The sequence below is a fragment of the Ciconia boyciana genome, chromosome 6 (assembly GCF_034638445.1).
Source record: "Ciconia boyciana chromosome 6, ASM3463844v1, whole genome shotgun sequence".
Classification (NCBI taxonomy): Eukaryota; Metazoa; Chordata; class Aves; order Ciconiiformes; family Ciconiidae; genus Ciconia; species Ciconia boyciana.
In genome coordinates, this window is record NC_132939.1 from 65,049,666 (window position 1) to 65,076,410 (window position 26,745).

At 43.2% G+C, this 26,745-nt stretch overlaps 1 protein-coding gene across 1 annotated transcript in view; it reads right to left on the reverse strand.

Moving 5' to 3' along the window:
* Window positions 1–3,524: 3,524 nt before the first annotated feature.
* MNAT1 (MNAT1 component of CDK activating kinase) overlaps window positions 3,525–26,745 on the reverse strand; it is a 128,865-nt gene continuing 105,644 nt past the window's right edge. Inside the window, exon 8 of the mRNA XM_072863896.1 lies at window positions 3,525–4,026. Within this exon, the coding sequence (XP_072719997.1) occupies window positions 3,906–4,026 (121 nt within the window). The 3' untranslated portion in view covers window positions 3,525–3,905. The remainder of the gene's footprint in view (window positions 4,027–26,745) is intronic.

Genomic DNA, 26,745 nt, shown 5'->3' on the forward strand with positions numbered 1-26,745 from the left:
GCTTTTTAACACTGAGATTTAGTTAGGGATTCGTTGACTCCTAACTTAGTGTTTGCCCACCGTTAAAGCAGGAAAGACTCTAATGCTGTTTGCACAGTTGCAGATTAAGTACATGCTTGCGTTAAAGCACTGGACTGAAAACCAGTACCTGCCTGAGCAGCCCTCTTGTCTTGAAACGACGTCCTCCTGTGGCTTTTGTGCCTCTGCCATCTCCCAGCTCTCCCCCTACCTCTCCAACTGCTCCTCTGCTGCAGTCCCTGATGATCTCTCTGACTGGGTGCCTGTATTCTGCAGCGATTTGAAAAACCTCTGCTATGGACTTCCTTTTCTTACCGTGCTGGTTTTGGCTGGGGTAGAGTTAATTTGCTTCATAGTAGCTAGCATGGGCCTGTGCTTTGGATTTGTGCTGAAAACAGTGTTGATAACACAGGGATGATTTCGTTACTGCTGAGCAGTGCTTACACAGAGTCAAGGCCTTTTCTGCTCCTCACCCCACCCCACAGCGAGTGGGCTGGGGGGGCACAAGAAGCTGGGAGGGGACACAGCCGGGACAGCTGACCCCAACTGACCACAGGGCTATTCCATACCATACGGCGTCATACTCAGCATATAAAGATGGGGAAGAAGAAGGAAGGGGGGGACGTTTGGAGTGATGGCGTTTGTCTTCCCAAGTCACCATTACGCGTGATGGAGCCCTGCTTTCCTGGAGATGGCTGAACACCTGCCTGCCCATGGGAAGGAGGGAATGGATTCCTTGTTTTGCTTTGCTTGTGTGCACGGCTTTTGCTTTCTCTATTAACCTGTCTTTATCTCAGCCCACGAGTTTTCTCACTTTTACCCTTCTGATTCTCTCCCCCATCGCACGGAGGGGGCGGTGCGTGAGCGGCTGAGTTGCTGGCTGGGGTTAAACCATCCCACTTACCCATCCAAGCTATGGTTGGGCAATGTCAACCACAAGTAGTTCATTTGGACAGAGGAACTCAAATCACCCTCTGGGTTTCAGATATTCTCCTTAAGTCCAAGCTCAGAGCTCACGCCTAGCAACTCGGTTACCAGATGTCCGTCACCCTCCCTGGCTCTGCTGCTGTGGCTCCATCCCTGGGGCCTGTAACCTGATGTCTTGGTTCTCACCCAAACAACCACTAAGGCCCGTAGATTTGTTTTGCTCATGGCTCTGTTACAGCCTTTCCCTTGGCTACACAGGCAGTGCTTTTCAGCAAGCCTTCCCAGCTTGGTTACCGCTAGATTGCATTTATCAAACCGGGGGAAAAAATCACCGTGACTCACTCATACTATCCTGAAAGCTGCTGTACAGATTACTTCCCCGGCCTGCCACTCCAGCCCAAGCATTCCTGCCCTGGCCTTTAAAATGGTATCGCAACAGCTTTAACCTATTTGTCCTCGCTGTCAATGACAGGCATGTCATATCCTCTCCCTAGCAGCCACTGCTCCTCCAAGAGCAAGCGCTGGACTCTTGCCTCCAGCCCGCGATGCTATCTCTGCTGTCTGTTACATTTTCTAACACCACCACATGCTTTCCTACCGCTGCCCTGTGGGTTCCATAAACATTTGAAAGCTGCTCTTGTTTGCCAGAGCCCTCCATAAATGCTGCTGGAGCGATAAGGCCCTCGACCCTTCTGGAACGGTGCAGTCACCCTATGATCTGCGCTAAGGCGCCTGCCCGTACTGCCGGAGACCGCAGGTCCCACTTCTGTGTGCGTTGCCTCACAGTCCAAATTTAGGGCTTCTTGGCACTACTGCACTAACAGAAACCTGGCTCTGAGCACCATTTTTGTGTTAAGCAAGTCTACTACCTAACCCTGATGGGCAGCATGTGACTAAAGCATGCCAGGGCAGGGAAGGATTTTAGTTCTTAAAAGTTTTGTTCACTTAAGGATTAAACGCCATCATTATTTTAGCAGCATAACTTAGTTTAGATGCAAGTCAATGGATTATATGTAGCTATACTTGTAACCAGGGGTTTTTCCATATTTCTGTGCAGTTGCCATTTTTGCATATAACCCTTCCACATGAAATAGCAAATGATAGCCAATGCACACACAAGTTGCATGAGTGTATTTAAATGATACGTATTAAAATGCACATGCAGTTCTGCATTCATTAGGGCAATGACCCAAGGTTTTGCAAACTGAACATAAAGCAGATCATCGGCGAGGTGTATCTTTACCAATCTGGGTGAGCCTGGAACAGTACAGACTCCCCCTGGTTGCTGCTACTCCCTCCCAGCGTCCCAAGCTGAATCCCAGAACAACTGCTGTGATTTTATTTCTCCTGGGAACAGGAGACAGGCTGTCAGGCATCTGTGACAAAAGGAACAAACTCCCACAGCTTCTGGCTGCTAGGAAAGCAATCAGCTAGGCCCAGCGGTGGTGGCAGCCATCTACCTTGAGCGAGGGAATGGATAAATAAAGGGCACGGCGACTTTCCGGAGAGGAACTCAACTTACAGCTGAGAGGAAAGGAGGAAGGCCCGCAGGCGGAAAGCAGCTAGACTGCTTTCAGGGCTTTTAGACTGCCCTGTCTCAGGGCTAGACTGCAACACAAGTGCAAGCGTACGAGTGGTCTCTCACATGCGCTGCACGGCTGAGTCCTACAACACCCAGCCACAGGCTTTCTGTCTAAGGCCAGGCCACTGGCCCCTGGCAGGGAGCGGTACTCCGCAGGCTACAACCTTTTCTACACCTCGCCTGGTGTGCGACATTACCTGTCAGCAACTATTCTGGGCACAAACAACACAATTTCAGAGAAAGGGCAATGGAAATTTTGGCGCCTCCCTCCACTTTCCTTAATAAAGGAAGCACCGAGTCTGGAATAGAGCTTATTCTTCTCTTTATTACAACGTAGAAGAAATAAGTTAATTTAGTACACTCCTCAGAGCAGTATTCAACAGCTATTAACGGACGACCCATAAAACGTGGTCCAGGCTTTACTCTAGAGGCACTCGCTGTCCTGAGCAGTCTCCAGTCTCCTGCAGTTTATACACACTCATGGCAAAGACCAGTCCCACCACAGGAAGCCCACCTCTGCTGCAATTAGTCTACGTTCCACTACAAGGAGAGGGGAAGATCAAGCGGCAAGGGTCATCCAAAAAGCCAGACAAAGGGACTTCTTACCACAAGCAGCTCCTAAACAGGACAGAAAAGTTGCAAACGGAGCTAAACAGGAAGAAAACAAACTAAATTTTGACTACTTCAGTGACCTAGCCTCGTATCAAGGCTTGTTGGATTACTTCTAGAGGAACTCAGCTGAAAGACTTTCAGCTAAAGATTTGTTTTCCAGACAAAGGTAAGAACCAAGTGACATCAGAGAGGTTCCTGCATAAGAGTTGTGTCAGCATAGTTCCAGGGTTTCCCATCTCATCCAGCTGGCAGGAGGAAAAACCCACTTGTCTGAACTGGGGAAACTCATTTTATGGGAAGAAAATGTAGGCTTGAATATTGACACTAAATGTTATAATCAAAATGGCATTTAAATGCTTGTGCAAATAAAACCCTGCAATAAGAGTAAAACCACAAACTTTAATAAAAAAGTCTGGCTTTATTTAAAAAAATTTACAAGTGTATTTCTTTAAACCTCAAACATACACAGCTGAGTTATTCACATCTTCCATTAGATGTGGCTTATTGCTTCAGCCTCCCTCAGCAAAGTGCCACATGACTAACGAGCTTCCCCCTCCACAAAAATGTATCTACCATTTTACAAAGCTCTCGTGCAGACGGTGGTTTTTTTTTTTCCCTTTAACACTTAAACACAGCTGGTTTGACACAGAAAAGTGACTGCAGCTTAGCTGTTGTGCAGATGGCAGCAATTTTACCCAACCTTTGCTGGCTTGATTCGCTTCTCGCTCTGTTCGGTGTCCCTTGATCACAGGCTGATGCACACTGGCTAACTGGGGTGCCAGAAAAGACCACTGAAAGCATCCTGTAAGGCTCGGTGACAAGCAAGAGAAGAAGTGTAGCCCCCAGCAAGATCCTGTGGAGAGGCGGCTCGTACATGGTTGAGATACCTAAAACAAAGAGAAGCATTATTTTAGAGCAGAAATAAACACATCAAACACCTGTGTAGTTCACAGTACAGTGAGGTCGAGGCTGCTTTTTGGGAGAAAGCAAGGAGACGGAGCTGCCTGCTGCTAACCTCCTATGAACATATCAGTATAAAACCTCCGTTAGTTAAAATGACGACGACGCTGGTGCAGACAAGCTCCCCAACCTGCACCCTGAAAGAAGCTGGATCTCTGCAATAGGTTGCACAGGGTTAAGTACACTCACTGGTTGGTATTTTCTGTGCTCGCTCTGGGGGGAGGGTTGTGTTTGCCCCCCTTCAGTAGTTCCTTCTAAGGTGATGATGATGACGACGACGACACAAGCTTTCCTACGCTCTCACAGGAATCAGAGGGTTTCAGCTCTGCCCAGTTAACGCTGGGCCCTCCCAAGAGCCGACTGTGGCGGTTGCTCTGATGACAACAGGGCTGAACGTTCTGCTCTTGGGCCTATCTCTATCTAGAGTAAGTCCACTGACACCAGGGAATGAGATCTGTAGGAGGCAGTCATCAATGTTTTGGCTAAAGAAGCCTCTAAACTTCACTGTTAATTAAGCATCACCAGCCATTTGCAGAGCCATCTAATTTTACACCAAACCAGCCAGACCGATGAGTTGACATTGAAACACGCTACCTACGCTGGCACTGCCGCAAGCTCTTGGCTCCCCTTAGCTCCTTCTGAGGGCTCAAACCCAGCCGTGCATGCCAAGAGCTCCCATTAAAGGTGTCTGCTCAGTGGGGCTTGAATGGTTTCATTCAATGCTGTAACCCTATAGTTCTTGCACCCCACATAAGACAAATATAAGACCAGATTCTCAGCTAGTTTTGCACCCAAACCCCAACAAAGACAGACGCAGGCTGTAGCCTAGCACGATCAGCACAATGACTGTCTCAAATTCTGAGCACCAGATAAAATACCATAAATGAGAACTGCTTTTCACAGTTGCCCTGTAAGCCACTGAGCTTCAGCTAGCTGTTTTGATTCATCACTTGGTACATGTTGCTCCTGGGAAGGTTGAGTCATTCCACCTCTGGCTTGGCAATTCAAGCATAAACTTGCAAAACGCATACAGCCTTTTATAATGTTATCCCGAGAAACCTAAAACAGCTGCACTTTTGGCAGGAAAATACAGGACCACCAGTAAAATATCCAAAACAGTTGCATCTTTTAATTTATGACCGTACACTGTTTCCATAAAGAGTATATAAAACAGGTCAGATTTTATAGGTAAGACATAATAAACAGTCATACCCATTGATGCCATAAATGTGTAGAAAAAGAGGTTACTTAGAAATTATTAATTACAGTTTTAAAAGTGTATTTCTTGCACCTAATAACCACAATGCACAGACATGAGCAACATTTCTGAGTGATTGTTGGTGAGATGCTATAATTAAGAGACTGAATGCCTCCCGTGGCCGAGTTGAGGTGAGCTCTGCCGCTTTGTACCAACTTGTGATGGAGTCCGGTCCTCACTGCTGGACACTGGTTCTCATCAGTGCAGGCACAGATGTTAGGGCACAAACCCTTGTAACAGTGTTTAGTCCGAAGGGAAGCTACAAACACAGCAGCAAAGCTGGTCCCATCTCTTAATTTGCAAGGGAAGATGGTCTGCAGACTGCTCCTGTTTTGTGGGAGAATGCATTTAATAGATTTTTCATTTTAACATTCTTTTTACTTGTCCCTTAATATTTTAGGAGGAAAATCTCATCCTTCCCAAAGGCCCTTTACAACTGCTGTGGGAGACAGGAGCTCCTTCCCCCAGCCAGGAACGATGAAGGGATACTGACAACGACAAATAATTTCCTCCAAAATGCTGGTGTGAAACTACCTCCACCCTCCAAACCGGAGAGTCTTGTAAAAATCAATTCCCATCTCAGGTTTTACTTTTATCATGTTTATTTCATTGCGCAAACGTCATTTTCCACTCATGCATGGAACAGTCTGGAGAAAACAGGGGATTATTTTACATTTCTAAATTAACAAATGTTGGCTGTGTGTTTTTCATTACTTTTCTTATCTTTTGTTACTTTCTGTATATCACTAAAGGAGAGAGGAAGAGTCTATTGTTTCCCTTTTTTTAGGTCATCTGAAAATGGGGCATTAGTTTCATAAGAAGGCCTGATTTACAGCTATGACAGCATTTATAGCTAATTGGTATGTGATCTCTGAAGCAGTACAAAATCATTACCAAAAAGGCTCAGATTAACTTTTACTACGGCAACTGACATTAATTCTCCTTACTCCTGTGAAACAAGCACGGCACGCTGCCGGCTGTCTCTTTATTTTCTTGTTAAGTATCTAAACTTACTGCTCTTGACCCATTTAATTACTGTGGTACACCAGGTAATTGCAACGAATCTGCCATGCTGAAGCCACGCAATGAGAAGCGAATGTTTCACCGGCTTTTCTACACCAATCCCCATCTGTGCTGCCTGAATCCGGCCGTGCCCTTCGCAGGAGGATCTCTCTGAACTGGATTCCTGGGGTTTCTGGCAGAGGTCAGCACATCTTTTCATGTACACCTTCACAACAGCAGCAGGAAGAAGCGCTTGCCAAGTCTTATTTCCAAAAAGTCAAGCTCCGTTAGGTCTTGGGACCTGGAGGTAATTGCTCTCACTAGTTAGCAAATTCCAGCACACTAGGTCTGTTTTTCATAGGTTTATTTTAAGTACCTGTAAATCTTATAAGCAGAAACCAGGAAAAAGAGGTTTGCTTTTTCTGGTGCTCAGTTTTTTAATGTAACTTGTTTTTACTGAGGGCAGACTAAACTCCGAAGTTAAAAAAAGCCTGCACTATTATTTTTGAGCAGGGCTGAAGGGCTGTGTGTTCTCTGCCCCATGGTTTCACACTTCCCATTCACCGTAATGCCTACGCTCCACTTCAAGCTCTGCCCAAACAAGCCCCCTTTCCTTCGCTGCAGCCATTGGATGTTGATCTTCCCCATTAACCTTTCACGTCAGTTAAAACACATCGTATTTTGTTCTTCATGAGCCTTCAGGGGGCTCATTCCTGACCTTTAGTTTCTCATCACCATGTGCATGGGGGGGGAAAAAAAAAGAAAGCCTCCTGTTTTCAAGGAAAGAGGTGTAATTCACACTTGGTGCAGAGGCTCAGAATCAAGCTGGTCATTCCTGGGGGTGGGTTTCCTTCATGTTTTCTCCTTTCCGAAGACTCTGTCACCATCACTTCATCAAGAATGACTGGGACCGCAGCAGCGTTCAGTGTGGCAGCGGGCACGATCCCCCGTGCCTTGCCACCCGCTGCCCGGGCACCCTCAGCACCACTTGGCATTGCCGTTTTAGAGGACCCAACACCGACTCGTCAGACGGTACCGAGACCACCGGCAAATGTCCCCTCACTGCTCGACAGGGCAGCCTCATTTCAGAGAAATTCAAGAAAGACTTCAGAAACAATCAGAGAGGATGGAGAAACAGCACAATCAAACAGGCAAGCAAAACCAGGCTAAAAAAAAAAACAAACCACAAACAAACAAAAAAACCCAACCAACACAACACCACCAAAAAACCCAAAACATCCAACCAACAAGCCAAAAAAACCCCACAGTACTTCACCCACCCAACTGAAAGTATCAGTGCTTGGGATTATTTCACGCGATCTTCCCCCGTCTACCCAAGACAAACACAGTCCCACTGGTGTTTCTGCAGACGTGTTATTGGAGGTAGATGTGGAGTACTGTGTATTTGGCATACAGATTTTACTTTTTTTGATCTATTAGGTATTTTATGGGAGTGAAGAAAAGAAAAATCACTCACAAGTTGTTTGACAAAAACGAAAGACAATGTAATTCTATTCCACAGAATAGATTTACTGCTCATCTGATTATCCGCAGCATCCAAGACAGAAAGTAATGGGGCAGACATTAGATCTGGGAAATTTTCCAGATTCATAATTTAAATAATAAATAGTGGTTGCATGAAAGCAAGCAAAATACTCCAGTCTGGAAAATTGTGTAAAGCATTAGTAACACAGTAGCATGCGCTGCATTCCTGAACCTTTCTGAAGATATTATTTTCATTAGATTTACCAAGTCTCTAAGATGAGCTATTGATGCATTATTCAGAGTATCCTTGCAGAGACTGGGTCTTATCAGACGAGAGAGGCACATAAGAAACTGGATTTTCTCCAGCCTGTTTTTCGTTGAGGAATGCGCAGCCTGGGTTACTCTATAGCCCCTGAGCAGGTAAAAACAGCTCCTCCAAGCAACTGCGTGTTTGTTTGAACCAGTTCTACCACACAGTCGGTCCACGCAGCCAAAGCAGAATTTGCTTATAAAACGAGCTGAGTTCATTGCTGTTCTTCATTAAATAGCCCTGGGAAATCCATTTGGGAACAGGTCTTTGCTAGGTGTTATACAGATACGGTGTGGCTCTCCCCTTCTCAGAGACTGTAACGTCTAAGTTAGGACAAAAACACAACACACAGAAAGCTGGTAATCAAAGAAGTCATCCAGAATAGCAATTCATCCCTCCACGGACTAGCTACAAGCCTGATCCCAGGTCCTCAAAAGTCAAAAAGCAGTCTTTCACCTATTTTAACAGACACTCTTTGGGCACTATCATCAAATTCAGATCTTAACAAACCAACCAGCTATTATTGGTGTCAGAAATTCCTGCTGAACACCAGCCAGCACAGCCCGTTCCAACACATAATACAACTTTAACAGAACCATGGACTCGGCAAAGGCTCCTCACGAGCCCAACTCGACACCTCCTGCAGGCCTTGCACCATGCCAGGTCACACTTCCAGCCCTGATGGCAGCAAGGCACCTACCATCAGCCGCTCTTCTCCTCCGCCCTCCAGGACAACAAGGACTAAATGGGAGAAATTTATTTAATAGCTGAATGGGGAAAATTGTTCCTTGGAAAGGAATAGGTCCATAGCCGCCCCAAGGAACCAAGATGTCATTTGGTTGATAAATGCAGCGTAACAGCTTTAATTACTTTCTGTTGAATGTGACCAGGAAGTAAAAAAAAAGGACAACAAATGATTGTGGTGTGGAGTTTGCTGCAAGCACCAGCGAACGGGCAGGCAGCTACCCACTGCAATAGCCGAGGGGGGTTGTTATTTGGGTTTTTTTAATGCCGCTGGATATTATGCCTCCGTGTATACAATTGCAGCAATCAGTGTGAATGTCAAAAAAACCGCTAAGCATGAGGAGGTCCAAATACAACAGATCCCAAGGCAGACAAAAAAAAGAATATATTTTTAACCAGATTATGTCACCTGTTAGTCTCGCAGCAGGACAAGACCAAATACAGCCCATAGTGCAGGGGTACAAAGAACAGTCACTCTAAATACTACAATACAGTTTTGGCTACTGAAAAATCCTGCCAAAGACAACAAGAGAACTAGCATAAACACCACCCTTGAAGCCCCAGCAATCCCACTTGCAGACAACAGATCCACCAGTTCAGGTTCAGCTTAGTACACCAGTCTATTCTTTTTATTATTAATAATACTGTTCAGATATGCTAGTTTTCTGAGGGCTTAGTGAGCAGAAATTGTTCACCAAAGTGTCAGATGAGTGCCAGACCCCAGCCTTTTCCATGCCACAAACTTGCTCAGCCCATTTCACATACCCGTGCCCCAAGAAACTGCTGCAGAACTGTCACTTACTCATCACGATTCACAGAGCTGTGCCCGGAGTTCCTCTCATTCAAACCAGCAAGTGATCAGGTGTAGAAGCTTACGGCGTGCTTGTAAAACCACCACCAATGCCTCCAACACAGGACGCGCAGTAGTGAGTCTCTTATTTAGGGGCTGAAGCTGCCACAATTGACTGCGGAATACACAGTTACGAGCAAATCCTCTGCTGCCTACGTTTGATATTTCCAGGAGCTCACTTGAATTGCTTGGAAATAAATGTATCTGTACTTAGATGATGTTTGAGTATTTTTCCCCCCTTTACTTCAAACTTCAACCAACTTTCCAATAAGGAGAAGTTAAAGTCTTCATCTTGCAATAAATTCTTCAAAATCAGATGCTTACTGACTCTAATGGGTCTCTCTTTATTACAATGAAGATTTAAGAAAAAACTTCTTAATTGGGAGTTTGAGTTCATGGCTCCTAGAACTTCTATTTCTCAGTTTTAGGTCTTCTAAGTGAAGAACTCTGTTCTACCAGAAATAACTTTTCCCAGTAGAAAAGCCAAGAAAACCCCAACCCACCAAATCAATAAAAGAAATCTAGGACCTCTAGTGATTCTTTTTAGCCTCTTCCATCTGCTTTTTCTAAATAGCAATTTGTTTCAAATGCTGTCAGAGCGTCTCTGGACAGGAGTACACGTCAGCTGCGTGTGGTGAAACAAAGTTCTTCAAAATTAAAATACAAAGTTCTTCAAAATTAAAATACAACAGGTCTGCCACAGCACGCCTCAGCTAAGACAGAACAGCACAGAGGTCTGCTACCGGACACTGAAGGAGGGGAAAAAAAAGCCTAGAAAAGTTAATATTAGCCATGAAACAGCTGTCTCTGATAAAGCCACTTCTGACTCCAAAGGTAGAAACCAGTGATGAGTTATTCCTCCCTCTTTTCCCCCATTCCTCTTCTCCCTTATATCAGAGGACAAACGTTTCAGATCCTGGCAGCCCAAAGCCACACGTGCCCTGCTGCAACAGCAACCCAGCAGCATCTCGGGGCTCAGTGCTCCTGCCCCAAAAGCGGCACCTTCACTCCTTACCATTCAGCTACTGCAGTAACCAAAAGAAGAATCTCCAGAATGTTTAACATAAAAACTAAAGCACTTTTATTTGATGTTTCACATAAACTGTTTCCTCTTTTAATGGTGAAACACATACATAAGCTGTAAGATGTATCTAATGACCTATATCAGAGGTTTTATTAGAAATTACCGGTGACATTGGTGAGTACAGTTGTGAACCTTGCAGTAGAAAAATCCTTAAATGCAAAGACACAAAGGCAAAGAAGCCATCCTTGGTGGGGGGAAGAGAACAGAATCAAATTTTCCCATACTACTTTCCCTGAAAACTTCCTCTTTATGTGATGAAATCCAGACTCCAGAGACCAAACATTTCCACTGAAAAGCTAATACATTGGGGGATGGAATCACAGAATGGTTTGGGTTGGAAGGGACCTTTACAGGTCATCTAGTCCAACCCCCCTGCAATGAGCAGGGACATCTTCAACTCGATCAGGTCGCTCAGAGCCCCATCCAGCCTGACTTTGAATGTTTCCAGGGATGGGGCATCTACCACCTCTCTGGGCAACCTGTTCCAGTGCCTCACCACCCTCATTGTAAAACATTTCTTTCTTAAATCCAGTCTAAATCTGCCCTCCCTTAGTTTAAAACCATTGCTCCTTGTCCTGTCACAACAGGCCTTGCTAAAAAGTCTGTCCCCGTCTTTCCTATAGGCCCCCTTTAAGTACTGGAAGGCTGCTATAAGGTCTCCCCGCAGCCTTCTCTTCTCCAGGCTGAACAGCCCCAACTCTCTCAGCCTGTCCTCATAGGAGAGGTGCTCCAGCCCTCGGAGCATTTTCGTGTCCCTCCTCTGGACCCGCTCCAACAGCTCCATGTCTTTCCTGTGCTGAGGGCTCCAGAGCTGGACGCAGTACTGCAGGTGGGGTCTGACCAGAGCAGAGTAGAGGGGCAGAATCCCTTCCCTCGCCCTGCTGGCCACGCTGCTTTTGATGCAGCCCAGGATATAGTTGGCTTTCTGGGCTGTGAGCGCACATTGTTGGGTCATGGACAGCTTTTTGTCCATCAGTACCCCCAAGTCCTTCTCTGCAGGGCTGCTCTCAATCCCTTCATCCCCCAGCCTGTATTGATATCCAGGTGCAGGACCTTGCACTTGGCTTTGTCAAACCTCATGAGGTTCACACAGGCCCACTTCTCCAGCTTGTCCAGGTCCCTCTGGATGACATCCCATCCTTCTGGCGTGTCAACTGCACCACTCAGCTTGGTGTCATCTGCAAACTTGCTGAGGGTGCACTCAATCCCACTGTCTATGTCGTTGATGAAGATATTAAACAGTACTGGAGGAGGGAAATTTCCTTGTGACAGCTATCTCAAAATACATCTTCAGTGCTGCTAAGTGAATGCATCATAAAAAAACCTCAACTCTTCTACTGCTAAAAAAAGTTGAAAGGACGAAAAGTTTTGGAGAGCACCTGATTCTCCAGCATTTTCCTAGCACTGCAATTCTACTGCTGCTCTAGTTTTTAGACCCGAGATCAGAATCAGGTACCCACGTTTATTTAACACATAGATAAACATTTGCCTTTGGAGTAACTGAGAAGCCAATGCTATTGCCTAAAGGTAAGATGAAAAAGCATAGAGAAATGAAGATCAAAGAACAAGCAGAAAAGCCTTCTGCCCCACAGAAACTGTTTGATATAGTTTTAAAAGAAGTAGATGGTTTAAAGTGTAAAGACAGGAAACTAATGATGAAAAAGGTTTTATAGAATAAAGGAAGCTTTGTATTACTCTGACCTAATATGTGTTTTCTACATTTTCTATGCCGCAGGCTGAACGACAGTCCTGGGATACCACTTGCAGGCTATGCATACAGGTTTCTGCAGGTACCACCATAACAACCATTTCTAGACAACTCCAGTCCCGCTGCAGGGTCCTACCCGAGGAGGCACCAGCCTTGATACAATTATTTCATGTGGAGAAAGACTATAAACTCAAAGTACTACGGATTATAGACTTAAAGACTACCCACTTAAAGCACTGTAGACTACAGATGTAAAGACTACAGACTTAAAGCACCCTGAAGTGGGACAAACCCCTTAAATGGTGCAAGCTGACCTATATCCATCTTTGAAGGAACTGCAAATCCAATTACACCTGTAGACAATATGTTAAAAATGTTAACAAGTTCCATAAACCTCTTTTTTCACTGAGGAATTATGCAAACTAGAGATTTATATTCAACAAAAATTCAGGTGTGTAAATCCAGTGCATGCTTGATAAATAGATTTTGCATTTCATGTGAGCCCAGAATTCACAATGGGTGTCTGCATATTTACTTTGATAATAATCAAATGCTACATTTAATCAGGTTCTCTTAATATTTGACCAGGCAGCATCACTTCAGATGAGGTAGAACAGTTTTAACCTTAGAAAATGTAAATACCAGTGCAAGAGAGCAGCCATTGCTCTCTTTGCAGTAGATTCAGTGATCTGAGCCAATGCAGGAAATCTTGAATGCACTTTCAAAAGTTAAAGCAATGACAGAGGTAATATTGTTTTGTTGGGGGTTTTTTTTAGTTTAAAAAAAAAAAAAGAAAGCCTGAAGCTGCTAGAATACACCATAATCCCCAATAGTCAAACTTCAGAGAAAGGAGGCATATTCTCACCTGGTGTAAGTCAACATGGTTTATAGATTTCTGTGCTGTTACAGGGCAGATTCAAGACAATTATCTGAAAGTGCTCTGCATTTTAGCAAGCAACTGCCCCTTTTAAAATAAAAATGGGAAATGGAAAGCAGAACCTGCAAACACATTAAACCTTTGCAAGCAAAGGAAAACTAAAGGCTACCCACTTTCTTTTCATTCACATGTTTCAACTCTATAAAGGACAGAATTTCTATACTGACTTTTCTTTCTTCCATTGTTGGGGGGGCTTCCTCACATCCCACTTTCCTCCCAGTGATGTATTTAGTCGTTTTAACAGCTCCATACATGTCAATAAAGAACCATCACCAAATATGCTGTGTGAACAGTTTGCTTCTTGTCGCTCACCACAGATCTTGGCACCGCGCACTCCTGCTGGCGTTCCAGATGCTGTCTCCAAAATACGCACAACCACTACCATTTGGATGATTTTTTTTTTCCCCCCCCTTCAAACTGAAAGGATTGCTGCTTAAACTCTTTCCCAAATAACTGCTTGAATTCATTATCCCTGTGTACTTAGCTGGTAACAAAAGGTTAATGTTTATTTCTAGAAACCTGGCTCACAGGAAGCCTTCCTTCAGCGCGAGCGACTTCCGTAACTCGTGCCTCCGTGAGCAGAGGGGTTGGGAGCGCTCTTGGATGAGCGGGGGCACCTGGTCCCCAATTTGTCATCTTCCTGAGGTCACCCACCAGCTGTCTGTCCTCTCAACACCCAGCCTCGCCACCACGGCAAAGGCATTCTCCCTCGCTCAGGTTTCCAGGTCTGAACTTCCAGATACAGTAAATCAATCAGCCATCGCAGAAACTGCTCAAGCAACTGCAAGTAAGCATTTTAGCACCCTTGAGCAGCCTCGCTGCATAACAAGGACACTGCAGTCCTAGCTGGAATCCAGCAAAGCACTCACTCTGCATGACTAGTATAGATTACACTTTGGAGGACTGCAGAACTGCAGCTACATTTAGTCTATGACTAAATCAGGCTCCACTTGTACTTGACCCTGAGAAGAATGTCATTGAACGCAAGGGCCTTTTCTCAGCTATGATCTCGTATTTTTTTCTTTTCAATGGCTAAAAAGACCATTAAGCCACCATTTCTGTAATTGCAAAGTAGCGCTCTCTTTAACATGTTGTGGAAATGTTTTGGCATGGCTTGATCTTCAAATTTTTCATCTTTCCCCTGCCCTCCAACCCCACTCTTCCTCCCGCATGCTACGTTTAGGACAAAGGTCACCAGAAGAACGTGGATATGTTTAAATAATTACTATTACTCTGAGGAAGTTAACCATTGTTTTGTAACTTACTACCTGAGTCAGGATTGTTTTCACAGGCTTATCTTTTTTTAAGGATAGGGCAAGTTCAGTCTTAAAGACATCACTGTGTCTTTCCCCACGGCTAGGGGAACATTTCCCTGGGTTCAACTCCGGGAATACGGCACCTCTTCTGTAGGCAAAAAGAGAGAACACAACTTTTATTCTGAAAGACAGTTCTTTTGGACACAAAAATTCTTCCTTTAGGATAAAAATTCCCTACAGTTCCTCACTGCCTTTTTCTCCAACTTCTGCACACCCCATGGCGTACCATAAATCCCCCAGTGCACAGCGAGCAATCCATATTGATGAACTGGGGCTTTGAGCGATCTACGTGAAAGAGATTCCTCCTGGACCAGCTTCCATGTAAATTATGCAGCTGTGAAGCAAACGGAGCCCTTTCTGAACAGAGCACTCAGTCAGGAACACCTACAGAAAGAGGATGGAGATGCCCAGAGGCTTTTTTCCCCGCCTTTTTCAGTACATTTTGCTTGATGCACAGTTCTGTGGCAACAGACCACAAAGACGGTCCTGGCTGTACCACAACTACAGAGTACAGGATGGCCTACCACAAGCACAGGGGAGATATTTTTGCCCCAGAAGCTCTGGTAAGGACCTTGACTTTTGGGCCTGAGGCTGGAAAACGGACCGGCTGGCACACTTTCAGAGTTGGTTTTTTTTTTTTGCATTGAAGGACTGTGTTTTAGTCCCATCAGGGGAGGACAGAGCTCCTGGGTGACTCAGGTGTCAGGCATGGTCACAGCCAGGCTGCAGACTAATAGAGGTCAACAGTCTCCTTTGCCCCTACGCCCTCCCCCTGTTTGCCTCCTCCATCTACCTGCCCTGTTGCACAGCTCTGAAATGCCACTGCAGGGCACCCATCTCAGTAAGAACGATGAGGCTGGACCTAAGGGGAAAGAAACATGACCTTCTTCCCCCTGCCAGCATAAAGGACTGAGAACAGGAAAATAACACCAGAAATGCATTTACCACAGCCACAGGCTTTGCCCCCAAATCACTTCTGATGGAAAAAACATCATCTGAACAAAGAAAAAGCTGTATATAACCTCAGCTTTGAAAATACTGTCTCCCCAGGCCAGCCTGTTCTGTTTTCACATTGATGCAGCATCCTCCACTCTGACAGAGTAGCAATGAATTCATGTCTTATGGTAATTCCAGTTTAATATGACTCAGAAACAAAATAGCACAAGATGCACAAGAATTTCTAGAGGGTTTTTAACCTCTGATACCGATCAGATAAGTAAGCCGCCAAACCTAATAATTATCTCAAATGAGTAACTACGAGCACAGAGCAAGTTTTTAAGTTGCTCTGTGCTCGTAGTTACTCATTTGAGATAATAAGAACCCAAAGTTATTTTCTTTAGGCAGTATTTGAAAAGCGTAATTGTTGAAAGCAAAAAGACTGCAGTTTGAACGACACTATTTAAAGACGATGAGACTGTTCAGGTCAAAACAAGGTGAAAAGAACACCCCGCCTGGTATCGCAGCTGACTAATGCTCTAATGCATTAGACCCTCTGTTTCTTCAGGTTCTGGTTGCTGCTGATCAGGTCAGCATTTCAGTCTGATGTTGAGGATCAAGTTTACAGCTCTCAGCCACGCTGGCATCTGCTCCTCAGGAAGGCCTGGAAGAGGTGGGAGGGAGAAAAGAGAGGAGAGCAGGAGCTAGGAGTGAGGGCTTCTCCTCAAAACCATGGCTGGGCTAAGAATTAGAAGCATCTGCCCAAGTCATGTGAGGCCTTTTGGCTGAGCTCTCAAACACTAACCTGCAAAGGAACCGTTTAGCCCCACTCTGTATGGCAGAGCAGTCAAAGACAGCTCACAGAGGTGAGGGGAGAAGGGGAAAGAGTTGCTCTGTTCTCTTGAAAATATTTTTATAGGGGAATGAAGGAAAAAAAAAACACTCCTTCAATCCTAAGAAGTTTCCTCCTATCTGTCAACATATGGTAGGAGCTATTATTATTTGGCTTAAATACAAAGTATCGTTTTAGGCCTATTTTTCTACTTTAACAGTTTTACATTTCTATTGTGAAATCTGGGTGTAATTCTCTGGATTTTATTGTCCTTCTCTATTGTATGCTGGTGGAATTTCTAGAGGGGAAAAAGCAGTGATGATGGGAGATTTTCGTTTTACTCTTCTAAAAAGACAATGAGTTAAGTGTCTAAATGGAATCGTTCTTTATTTTATATAATTTCTGTTGAATTAATTTTTATTCTCTACTGCATTCAGTCTAATAAAATTTCCTGAACCAGCAGGAGCACAGATATCAAAGCAGAAGTGTGCTGCGTTAGGCAGAATCCCTTCGTTTCACCTGGGGGAGAAAAGTGCTAACAGAGTTGTTACAGAGGAGTGACATTCACAATTACTGAAATTCTCCATGGATTATTTGTATAACAACTTGACCCACCTTGCAAACTGCATCCTCAATAAACGTGTCCAAAGGAGTTGTGCCTACTGATTGAATTGATTCTGAAACCCCCTGGTGCAGAAACTGCATTTTTATACGTTCACAGAGAGTGCCTAGCAATTGGGGGGGATTATCATTAATAAATAATGACATTTAATAAATTATCTGGTGATACCCTGCTGAGGAGAGAACTCACATTAACACTAGGTGGCAGAAGGCTCTGTCACATTGAAGACACCTGCAAACAGATACACTCATAGACCTAGACTCCATCACTGATTTTAGAAAAGCTAAGGGAAAAACAGCTGAAAGCAAAATAGCTACAAAACACCATTTTCCATCTACTCCTCCAGTTCTAATTCTGGCTCTGACATCTTTAGTGCCCATCATTTCACTGTTTAAAAGATCGTTGGCTATCCCTGAATCTGAATACACCTTCTAAACTTGAACCTTAAATCACCTCTTACTCAATTCAGGTGAAATTCTGTATGTGACAGGTGATTCTATTAAGCTTTTATTTAAGTAAAAGAGGAATTCACAGTTTAAAGAAAGAAATGGCCATTAGGGCAAGTACACAATAAAAACATACACTGTTAGTTACCTTGAAAGACACTTGAAACCAAACTTGGAGTGCTATAGCAAGCACACTTCTGCAGCTGAAAGAAAACCAACAGCCTACAACCAAACCTCATTCAAAACTCCTCAAGACTCACTGTGGAGTGGGTCTCTGAAAAATGGCAGCTGCTCCTTCATGGAGATGCATTTTCAGGAGATACTTTTATAATCACATATAAAATTTCATGGTGTCAACTGGTTTCTTCTAGTTTTACACATTCAACCCTTTAAAAAGTGTTTATGCTTGATTTTCTTCTAGTCTGGCCACTATTTTCAACTACTCTAAGTTTCTCTCTCATCTAGTTTACATCAAATTAAAACAAGGAAACAAAACATTTAACTTCCAGTAAAAAAAGATGAGTGAAGGAATATCAGCAATCACAACTCAAAGACGAATTTGCTGCATGGGCTCTAACAACCTGGATAGAAAAGAAAGCAAACAGCAATGCCAGATGTAAGAAGGAAGCCATAAACAGAGAGGAAAAGTAGAAGACAAGCAACGTCTAGATGTTGAAAAACAAAAGGGAGTGGGGGGAGAACAACATGCTATTTCCTTAGACAAATAAGTTAGAGTTGACAGCAAAGACTTCTTCTAGATCACTGTGGCTCCACTGCTTTTCCACTTGCCAACCGGTAATGTCGCACATTTACAGCACTTGAGGGTTGGGTTCTACAAGTGTAGCTGGTGCCAACAAAGAGCTCAGTAGCCTTGTGGTGGGTTATTTTGCACCTCTAGCCAGGGAGGCTCTTTGTGTTTAAATATAGTATATTTTATCATTCACAGTTGTCAGCAGTGGAAATTGTCATCTAAGCAGTAAATGATGCTGTTGAAGAAACAGGAGGGATTGGTTAGAAAGTAAAAATTATTTTGGCCATGACAACTCATCTCACTGCCCATTTTGAGGGTAAGGGATCAAGCCACCCATTGAAAATTGCTGCCTGAGAGTCAGAAAAATCAATAGTAGGTAGGAAAGCCTACTTGCCAAGGCTACAGCCACTGCCAGCAGATTATTAATGCATCTGTCTGCATTCTTTAATGTTTCCTAAGAAGCAACTATGTTAACTGAAAAGGTGCGATGTGTCACCAGCCCTTCTCTTCTCTCCTCTTCATTTTCCCTCTATATTAAAACCTTGGCTACCAAAGAAAACAATCATGTTGCACCTCATCTTTTCCCAGCTTTTCTGAAGTTCAGTTCCTGCTCTGTAGCAATATATACAGTCTAAGTACTATCTCTGACAAGCTGTTTGACAACCCTAAGTTGCACATCTATTTTACTCCCAGAGCTTTGGAGTTGGTAGGGCTTAGATGGGAAATGGAGGCCAATTAAAATAAACACAGACAATATCAATGAATTCTTCAGAAACACACAAGACAAGCAAAATGAAACACTACTGGCTTTTGCCCACAATTAGACTTCAGCCCATCTCGCAGGCTGAACACTCTGGCTGAGGTCCAGAAAGACACTTAAGCACATGTCTTATTTTAAGCATGTGAGTAGTTGCATTGATTTTTCACTCATGCCAGTAAGAATATTCAATGCGCTTAAAGTTAAGCACATTGTTAAGTGCCTTCCTGGATCAAGGCCAGGCTATTTAGTCCTTGCAAGAGTTAGCCTACAGAATATTTACCATTATTTTAACTTCTCAAGACTTTCTTTGAGATAAAGTTCTATGGCGTATGGAAATATTTCATTCATCAAGCATCATACGAGCAACGACTGGTTACAGCAACCTTCAGGGAACAAGTATTCTTCCCCCTCCCACATCTTCTAAAGCAGTAACTAGAAGGATTATTAAGACACACAAGCAAATACACCAATAAAGAAAATTAGTTTTGAAAGGGAAGCCAGCAGCCTTACTGATCTGGAAAGCAAAACCAGCCCCATAGTGAAAAGCTGACAGACATATTAATTTTCAGTGAAAACTAATAAAGTCATTCACCAATATCCCATTCCAATACCAAATCCTGTACAGCAACTTTGAAAAACAAGCTAATTGTTGACTGAAATGAATTATCATAATAAGCACATATTAATTCCATTTTTCCTTCTTCCTTTTACAAGTAACCATTATGCGTGATGGAGCCCTGCCTTCCTGGAGATGGCTGAACACCTGCCTGCCCATGGGAAGGAGTGAAGGAATTCCTTGTTTTGCTTTGCTTGTGTGCATGGCTTTTGCTTTCCCTATTAAACTGTCTTTATCTCAACCCGCGAGTTTTCTCACTTTTACCCTTCCGATTCTCTCCCCCATCCCACCGAGGGGGAGTGAGCGAGCAGTGCTTAGTTGCCAGCTGGGGTTAAACCATGGCAGAGTTGAATACAAAATCCAAGGAAAGACCCATTACTGCTTCCTCAAGATGATTGCGCCGCATCAGAGCACTTTATGGAGATCAAAGGCACAACAAACACTATTGCTTTTTGCTACAAAGAAGCAAATGCTGCTCGCTTTGCTACAGACAATTGGATTGATTATCTGGTTGGCATTATCCAAGTTCAGTATCGTACCCTGAATAAGAACTAGAGAAAGGCGTTTGACGTAAGGAAAGCTGTACTGGGTCAGAACAACACTCCCTCCACCCCAGCAGTCCCTCCCCAGAGCAGAAAAGGGAGCACATGGGAGCCTGACCACACCAAAGACCAGCAGGACAATATGACAATTTACTCCTATTTTACAAGCAGATGTAGCTTTTCATTTCAGTACTTGTTTCTTCCTGTGATGTTTAAACTCAGTAGTGAAAGTATGTAATTGACAGGGCAATATATGAACAGAAAGCAAATTTAAAACTAGATCATCTCTTTGAAACCTCAGGTTGACTCACAGCTGTATTACTCATCATGCCTTACACCAATACAACTCCACTGATTTCACGGTAGCAAGCCCACACCTGACGGCAACTCAAGCCTCAGCATCTAACACGCCACTTTAGAAGCTGGTGGACTACCCTCACGGGCAACCTCTAGACCTCTGCAAAAAGTAACTAAGATGATAAAGGTAGCCTGCTGACAAACGGACACTTTCTAGTGGATTCTGGTTTAGAAGTCCTCAGTTTGAAAGAAATAATCTCTCTCTTTTTTTATATACAGTTATTTTACATCTCTTGATGCTGAGATTATTTGATGAAATTTTATCATCCTGTCATTCAGAGTCAGAGCAGACAGACATAAAGGCCATAAAGCAGAGAAGCATTGAGGCTGGAAGGCACATCTGGAGCCCATTCAGTCCAGCTCCCCTGCTCAAAGCAGGGTCAGCTCAAGCAGGTTGCTCAGGGCCGTGTCCAGTTAAGTTTTGAATATCTCCAAGGAGGAAGACTTCACAAACTCTCCAGACAGCCTGTTCCAGTGATAGACCTCCCTCACAGTAAACATGTTTTAATGGAATTCCCTGTATTTCAATTTGTGCCCACTGCCTCTTGTTCTCTCACTGGGCACCACTGAGAAGAGCCTGGTTCTGTCCCCTTTACTCCCTGCCCTCCACCAAGTATTTACACACATTGACAAGATCCTTCTGAGCCCTCCCGTCTCCAGATTAAACAGTTCCAGCTCCCTCAATCTCACCTCACACGACAGACACCCCAAGTCCTTACTCCAGTGTGCCCATGTCTCTTGCGCTGGGGAGCCCAGGACTGGACCCAGCACTCCAGATGTGTCTCACCAGTGCTGAGCAGCGGGGAAGGATCACCTCCCTTGACCTGCTGGTAACGCTCTGCCTAATGCAGCCCAGAAGGCTGTTGGCCTTCTTTCCCACAAGGACACATTGCTGGCTCATGGTCAGCTTGGTCTGCTCCAAGGCCTTCTGTGCAAAGCTGCTTTCCAGCTGGTCAGTCCCCAGCCTGCAACAGTGCATTGGGATTACTCCTCCCTAAGTGCAGGGCTTTGCATTTCTCTTTGTTGAACTTCACGAGATTGCTGTTGGACCATTCCTCCAGCCTGTTGAGGTCCCTTTGAAGGGCAGCACAACCATCTGGTGCACGAGCTGCTCCTCTGAACTTTATGCTGCCTGCAAACTTGCTGAGGGTGCACTCTTTCCCATCAGCCAGGCAGTAATGAAGGGACTAAGCAGTACTGGTCCCAATATTGACCCCTGGGGTATACCACTAGGTCCTGTTTTGCTTTAAAATCTGCAACACATAACAGGTATGTTAACATCACTAGATTGTATTGGTTTAACTAGTTCCCATTTTTAAATTAAGATGGTTAAATGAGAGCAATATTTTAATATATGCAAGAATCAAGTCTGTTTCTGAACAGTATCTGCTGGCTTAACTCATTCTTAAAAGTGAATTTCCTCTAAGAAAAGTTCAAAAATCATTTATGACTTCAGAGGGAATGACAGACTCTTCTTTCTGAACTGCTTTAGTATGTAACTAACCCAAATGGTGGACTTTATTAAGAAATCATTTCTGTGGACAAAATTGTACCTTCACTTGAAGAGACAAGAGCAACAAGAAAGCTGTATCCCAGAACTGGGATTATAGCCAGTTTATGATGGAAAAACATTGAATGCTTATGGCATAATTATAATGTTACAGCATTTGCTGCCAGAATTACAAAAATTATTCTTAAAATTATGCCCTAAATAGAAAGCTGTTTAGCTAAACTGAAAGCACATTCCAAGAAATGTGAAAAAACAAACTTACCACTATTCCAAATCTAAATTATGCATACTAAGGGCTTGTTTTAATAAAAGTACATTTAGTGGCTGAATAAAGTTTCTCAAAAAATTATTTTGAAGATAATGAATGCCTGATGTCCAAAAGAGTGTCACATGAAATTTTATCAACTCATGTAAACTAACCTCAAATTTAACCAAGTGCAACTGTGATCAATATTGTGTCAATCTGAAAATATCTGGGTTTTAAGGCAACAAAACCAGATGCAAGGATGAGTAAAAAGTTGGAATCCACAAACTGAATGGAGTTCTTTGCCACTGAAAGGTCTGGAACAGTTATACTGACAGGGAGAAGCCAAAAGAATGAAAAGTTTTGATAGCATTGCCACATTTAGCAAGAAGAGAGTCAAGTGCAGGAGAAATAAATAAAAGGGAGCTAGTTTGTTACTGTTGCATGTTATTTAATTTTTTTCTTTTAAAGATGGCATCCTCCACTTTTAGGCAGTTTGAGGCACGGACTGTTCCTCCACACACCTCTAAATCACTGTACAGTGTCTAGTACAATGGACTTGCATTATATGTTCCTAGGCACTTTTGCAAAGCAAACAACAGCAATAAATAACAAAATCCCCAACCACATAAAATATAAACACTGTCAGATTTACCAACATACTCTTGATAAAGCAGTAAGAGTTACTGAACAGTAAGACCCAAAAAGGGCATCTATATATTGTAGAGTTGTGCTACAAAAGAAAAGGACATTGGAAACAGATTCTGCCTTCACTGGGAAAAAAACCTGAAGACAGGGTTGTGATTTCTTTTGTTCTTTTTTCCCTAAAAAATGCCGATCACCTTGCAGCCTTAATTAACAGCAACCATCCTCAGCCTTGATGACTTAAAGGGCTCATCCAGTGGGAAAGAAACCCATTCAGTGGACAGAAACCTAAGATTTGCCAGCCAGGCAGGTATTCCTAGCCTGTAAAAAATATCTCCTGCAACAGTTTTATCTTTGTTCTGCTGCAACATGCAACCAGCTGTAGTACTTACCAGAGAGAGGGAATGCAGCCTGGTTACCCAGCCTCACTGCAGGTGAACTTTCATATATCAGAGAGACATAGATCCTTCTAATCATAGTACAGATACCCTGTTGGGCATGCTAAGTGACTGTGTCAATGCGTGCATACACAAACAGGCATTGCATGTACTGCCCACCACTGTGCTCTGTCATGCCTCCCAATCTCAGAAGCAGGTGATATAGAATAAAAAGTTGCCTACAACAATCCCTTTTTATTGTCTTTATCATTTCTTGGCGATAATACTTATCATGAGTTGCAGTGGAAAACCCACAAACTAAAACACTGAGCTGAGGGAGGAAAAGGTGTCAGAGTGGAGAAAATGGAGTTTTATTCCTCAAAACAATAACCCCTACCATGACAGCCTTGCTGGCTCCTTCTCCACTGACAGGAAATTTCTGTAAAAGAATCATGTGGTGCTGGAACACAAAACTGCAGAGCTTCATATATGAGACAGGCTATAGTCCTGACCAGGGATTAACGAACAAAGTAAAAAGCCCAGTCCTCTCTCCTTTGCCTTCCAAATACTAAAAACTTAGAATGTGACAGAAACCTCTTGACTTTGACAGCATTTAAGTTATACCAATATGAAGTCAAAGAGGCAGAACAGCTAAAACTGGCAGAAAAATAAAAAGTCTACAACTTCATTGCCTCACAGAGTCTCCTGCAAGTTTCTGTCTTCAAAAAAATTGGCAGAAAAATCCTAGAGGACCACAGAAGGGCAATGGATTTATGAGGTCCGAGAATCCCAAAACAAAAATGCAATTGAGCTAGCTGGCTTTATTATTTTATCCTTGAAATCTTAAATTAAAAAAAAGTAAAAATAAAAATAAAGCACAGAAAGCACCTACTAAAAAAGCACTGTCAGTATTGTCATTTAGGCATGTTTCCCTCCCCACCTCTGAAGTTGCCTGGCATTTGACATAATTGGGAGGAAGAATTTTCTCCCCTGGCGAAGTCAATTAACTTCACTGTATTTGTACCATCTGTCAGAGCTGACTCTGCTATCTTCTTCGTGTCTGACACAAGCTTCTACACCTACTTGACACATCAAACGGGTTTTAAAGAAATTACACTACTTTAAAGGGACGTTCCGTGGCTATGTCAAGTCAAAAAGCTGCAAGACAAGAGGTGAGTGATTATTTTATTAGCACAAAATACACTCCCCTAGAATACTGAAATACACTGTATCTTTGTGCTGAAGTTCCAACTTCTTTCATGCAATTTGCTGTTTCATTATGAAACTCCTTTAGTCTTCAATCATCATAAACATCTGTAGAAAATTACAGAAGGTAATTTTCCTGCTTTGTGCTCTTGAACTGCTTAATTTCTCATATTATTAAGATATAAAAACTCCTTGCTGCAACAAGAAATTTAAGAAACGGTGTGGGCCACTGCTTTAACATACAGCCATAAACAAGTATATGCATGTTTGTGCACAAACATGCACTGAATGTTACAACCAAGCTTTTTTCTTTTTTTAAGACTACATAAAATATTAGTGCTTTATGCAACACCATACAATGTGATGTCATTAGATTACATGTCATGCCACTCTTTGGCATCATTAAACCAAGTGCCAGATCTCATCACATTTTATGGTCACTATAACTCAAGTCCAAACTCATTTCCCATTAGCCCCACTTTAATGTTTGTGTTGTACATCAATGTATAAACCTCCTAATTAAAGGCAGCAGAGCAGAGAAAGATAATGTATACAATGTGCTTAATGCAGTTCTTCTGTTAAAACGTAAATGAATAGATAGCAGCATGGCAGGTAATGCAGGTGTTGAAAAAACTTCCCTATTGAAATACATTTCCTCATAATCAACCGTTAAAAGCAACTGGACCAGTACTCCAGCTCTCCCAGATGGCGGCCAGAACTGGGAGCACTCACTGGATGCATAACTGGGAAACAGCGTCAGGGTCTCTGTGGACCCATACTTCTCAGTTTTTAAGTCCCCAAGCAGGACGGAAGAGCATATCACAGAAGAAAAACAGTCACTTTTATTTGGGCATGGATCTATTCTGAAGTAAAAAGCTATATTCTACTCACCAAAGGCACTCTGACATTCTGGTGAGAAAGAGGGCTTGGTCAAATAAAATTTCTTTAAAAGAAAGCTAATAATTTCTAGTGAGTTGGCTGAGCACAGTGCATCACATCTGACAGGCTGCTGATGTGATTTAAGGGAAGAGAGCAAAGGACCATATTGATTTCTCCCACCAGTAGGACAAGCACTCTAATAAGCTGACTTTAAAGGAGCTACATCGAAGTATTGCATTATCTGCCACACGAGTGCTAAGGAGGTTTCCAAAGACTTAAATAATACTTTGGCACATAAATCTACTACGGGCTAATGAGATGCCCTTCCTCACTGAGAACTTCTTGTACTATAAAGCTTTATCAGCTGGAGCCACAGAAGAGCAAATACCCCGGGAGAAGCAGAGCCAGCTCTTCCCAGAGCACCTCTGTGCTATTCCAACGCAGACTGGGGCACACACAAGTCCAAGCTGCCCTAGAAGCACTCTCAAACGTAGCCCACACACACACACTTTACCACGAGTGCAGCTTTACACAATTTCCCTACAACTCTTTACGGAGGTTAAAGCTGCATCAATGCAAATTCCTCACTTTTTGTACAAAAGTACATTCCATTTTTTCCAGGAAAAAAAGATTTGGTAAGATTTCCACAGGAATGCTATGGGTCTTCTTCCTGAGTGAGTAATCTTTTTGCATCAGAGTTGTTATCCTTTAATCCCACTAGAGTGCAAAAGCTCCCACTATACGCTCTGTCCATTTAATGCACTGCTGCTGAATATATTCCATACTGACCTATGGATTTGTTTAACCAACACTGGTCTCAAATTTATTCACCCCAAGAACTAACACATCCCTCGGTGACTCACCTCAATGAAAAGGAAAGATCAAGCTCACCTTTACGTTTATAACAAAAAACAGGCAGTAATTTTTTTTCTTAAAGTACCACATTCAAATTAGTTTCATAGGAGCTACACCAAAAGACATTTAAGCACGATTTACACTGATAGATCTCAAGAAATAAGCGTAAATGGGGATTCATCATCCGATGAGGTATTTTCCCTGCAGGGATCTCATTTTATCCCAGTGATACTCAACAACTTTCATCTACGATTTAAAAGAAAATATAAAAGTCACTCCTTGTAAAATGCACAGCTGTCAAAAAATCCGAGGGGGCTGGGAAAATAGATAAATTATTCAAGCTAATCTGTAGCACTTACTCATACGGACTTCTT